The sequence below is a fragment of the Brassica oleracea genome, chromosome C2, assembly GCF_000695525.1.
Source record: "Brassica oleracea var. oleracea cultivar TO1000 chromosome C2, BOL, whole genome shotgun sequence".
NCBI classification, from domain to species: Eukaryota; Viridiplantae; Streptophyta; class Magnoliopsida; order Brassicales; family Brassicaceae; genus Brassica; species Brassica oleracea.
In genome coordinates this window covers 35,270,582-35,274,096 of record NC_027749.1, presented here as the reverse complement: position 1 = coordinate 35,274,096, position 3,515 = coordinate 35,270,582, and the positions used below count along the sequence as shown (strand labels likewise).

General features: G+C 41.5%; 1 protein-coding gene across 1 annotated transcript; it reads left to right on the top strand.

Moving 5' to 3' along the window:
• LOC106324092 (probable serine/threonine-protein kinase clkA) lies at positions 1 to 1,260 on the top strand. Its single transcript, XM_013762112.1, has 2 exons — positions 1 to 334; positions 449 to 1,260. The coding sequence occupies exons 1-2, from the start codon at positions 1 to 3 to the stop codon at positions 1,258 to 1,260; spliced, it is 1,146 nt and encodes a 381-aa protein (XP_013617566.1).
• Positions 1,261 to 3,515: the final 2,255 nt, after the last annotated feature.

Below are 3,515 nucleotides of genomic sequence, written 5' to 3'. Positions count from 1 at the left end.
ATGTCAACTCACCTCAGAAACAAGATTGCAAATTTTCAGCAGACAGGATCAGAAAGATTTCACGAAGCTTGGGAGCGCTTCAGAGAATACACTACAAACTGTCCACACCATGGTTATACTGATGTCAACCTGCTGAACATCATTTACAATGGAGTTTGTGAGAAATACCAAAACGCCATGGACACTGCTAGTAATGGCGATTTCATGACCAAGACTGTGGAAGAAGCATATCTTTTGATTAACAACCTTGCGTCTAGTCAAGCGAATCGTAGGTCAGACTATGAACGCTCTGGGAGAGGTTCAAGCTCTGATTCTCAGAAGATCGATGAGCTGAGTGCCAAGATTGAGATGCTGCTGAAGAGAGATCAGAAAGCAGTTCATTTTGTGGGAGATTAGAGTGATCAGATCCAGCTAGAGTCCACTGGTGACAACTCAAATAAATTTCAAGCTGATGTTAACTACATTGGTGGTCAAGGAAATTACAACCAAGGCTTAAATCAAATTTTCAGGAACCAGCAGCATTTGCTATCTTACCGGAACAACAATGTGGAAAATCCACAAGATCAATTCTACCCTCAACAAGGTAATAAACAGAGTCAATCCCAGAGCAGACCCTTAGCGCAGAATCAGAGTGTTTTCAATCAAGGGTATCAGAACAGAAACCAATTCCAAGGGAACAACTCTGGCAACAACGGTTTTCAGCAGAAGCAGCAGTACGGAAACTTCCAGGCTCATGGGAATGCATCTACCTCTCAGTCCTCTCAAGACAGTGAAATCAAGCAGATGTTACAAATGGTGCTAGAAGAACAGAAGAGAAGCACTTCAGAAATCAACAGCAAGGTCGACAACATGTACGGAGATTTGAATGGGAAATTCGAAGCTTTGAACACCCACATGAAAGTTATAGAGACACAAGTTGCTCAAGCTTCATCAGCGAGTAGAGCACCACCGGGTACCCTACTAGGCAAACCAGAGGTGAATCCTAAAGCTCATTGCAATGCTGTCTCGGCCAGAGAGGATGAGGAGGCTGAAGAATCTGAAGATGAAACTGAAAAGAAGTTTGTTGAGAATGGAACGATCAATCCCCTGCCTAAGTCTGTCGAGCCCGAGAGCAGTGTGAAAAGTCATGCTTCTACTTCATCTGAGCGAGTGTATGTACCAAGAATCCCGTACCTTGTTGTGCCACAACATTTGAGAGAGCCTATCAACAAGAAGACACTAGAAAATAATGAAAAGGATCCCTTCTACCATGTCATTTGAAGATGCTTGGAGCTTGTACCATCTGAACCGGTTTTTCATAAACACCAGAGAATCAGCGGAGGAGATCAAGGAATTATTCATCAAAACCATGAATGCATCATCTCCGATAAAGACTCTCCCCAAGTTAGAAGACCTTGGGAAGTTCGTGGTTCTGTGTTCAATATCAGGAGTCAAGTTCATGGATTCTCTCTGTGATACTGGGTCTACAGTTAGCCTCATGTCTAAAGACATCGCTGAGAGGTTGGGCCTTAAAATAGAATCACCAAAGCTAACTGTGGAATTTTCAGACTCCTCTACCAAGTCTCCGCAAGGTACCGTTAAAGACCTAGTTGTCCAAGTGGGAAACTGCGTTGTTCCTACTGATTTTCAGGTAGTGGAGATGAGCAATGGTTCTAATAGACCGTTGATTCTTGGAAGAGTGTTCTTAGCCACGGTGGGTGCAGTTACGAATATGCCTAACAAGAGAATCTCTTTTGTGAAAATCGATGAGAATGTCTTCTACAGAGCCGATCCCACAAATAAGTGTACACGACTGGCCTCTAGCATCTCTGTACTTGATCAGAGCACTCATGTACCTATTTCTAAAGATGACCTCGTGGAAAAAGGTCAAGTCAAAGAAGCTCTGAATAAAGACAATCACACCATGCATAAGAAGTCTGATGCAAAAACAAAGAAAAAGCTGAAAGGCAAAAGGATCAAGGGCGATCCTCATCTGATGTTGATACCTCACAGCTGTTCTAATGGTATAATCGATTATGAGGTGAAATGCAAAGGAACCTCAAAGCCTTTTTTGAAAGTCAGAGCTGTTCTCACTCCCGAGATGAAAGAGAAAAGTATGGAAACTGTGAAAGGTTTTGTGAGCAAGGTGCTGAAGCTCAAAGTGTTTGATGGTTGGACTTGTTTTGGAGCAAGCTCTCATGCTCACCTGGACTGAAACCGAACCCCAAAAGTCAGGCTCATGACTATAAACAAGCGCTTGGTGGGAGGCAACCACCGGTAAGATTTTTCTTCTCTCTTCTTTTAGGATTTTTATTTTCTTTCTCGCTCCTCCTTTGGATTTGCTTTCACACCGAGACGGTGTGAAGTAAGTCCGGGGGAGGATGTTACTAACACTCTCTCTTTTTGGTGTTTATGAGTGTTTCTTCTAAAAATATATATATTTTGTTCCGATTTATCGAGTCAAATTTTTTATTTATTTTTTTTTCCAGGAACTACTATTTTCTTCAGAACTAACCGTCTAACTAACGCCTTAGTGACCATTCTTTTAGCCACTCACTGCAGATTTTACAACATGAAAACGCCCAAGTGGATCGATCTGCCAGTGCCACCCATGCTTGTTTGGTTATCTGAAGGATCCAGAGCTGACTTCACCTAATCTACTTAATTCTCTTGTCTTGGGGCTTGGTATACATTGGATCGGAATCCTCGTTCAGTACTGAAAAGAATGTGAGTACGGTTTCCCTCTCTCTTCCCTTCAAAAAAAAAAAAAAACCAGAGGATAAAGGTCAAAAAGAAGTGAATCGGGAACCTGGTGGTGAATCCCATCAGTACTCGCATCTCATGGATGCCTGTCCAATAAACTCAGTCGATAGAAAAAATAAAATGATACCCTATAAAATTAGGCGAAATCGACTGAGGGAAGTGAGAAAAGAGAGAGGAAAGAAACCGGAAGTGTGAAACCTGAACGAAAAAGGCTCCATGTATCTATTGATCGATACTCCCTCGATGAGACTGCACATTTCAGTTCCTAATAAGAAGTCAGTGATGGTGAATTTGGGTCACTCCAAGCTGTGGGTTGAAAGTGGTATGGTTGCTAAGCTGAAGGTCAAGTACATGGAAGTATCTCTTAAAGATGGTACTTTTTGATGTGGCTTACAACAGGTAATGGTAAAGGCGGTTGTCTAGAGAAAATGTTAGTTCCCATATTTTCAAACATTTTTTCCCTTTGGTTTAGTTTTTGCTTCCTTTACTTGAGGAAGCAAAGATTCAAGTCTGGGGATTTGATGAGTCTCATATTTATCGGTTTTTATATTGATTTCTGGCTAAGTTTGATTGGTTTTTATTATGTATTCTGGTCATTTTGGAGTCTTTCTGTGTTCTTTAGAGTTTATTCAGGTTCCAGGGGCTGGAGTGCAGAATTAGGAGTTTTGGAGCAAAAACAGAGGTTTAATCTGCACATTTGAAAGTTACGGGGTCAAAATCAAAGAGGAATAAAAAGCAAGGGACCAAACGTGCAAATAAAGAAAAGTGGCTTT

What these genes read in the sequence shown, in the direction of transcription:
- LOC106324092 (XM_013762112.1), top strand. Translation starts at nt 1, where the DNA reads ATGTCAACTCACCTCAGAAACAAGATTGCAAATTTTCAGCAGACAGGA. An exon ending in TCAGAAGATCGATGAGCTGA is followed by an intron (nt 335 to 448) that starts GTGCCAAGATTG and finishes ATAAATTTCAAG; the next exon opens with CTGATGTTAACTACATTGGT.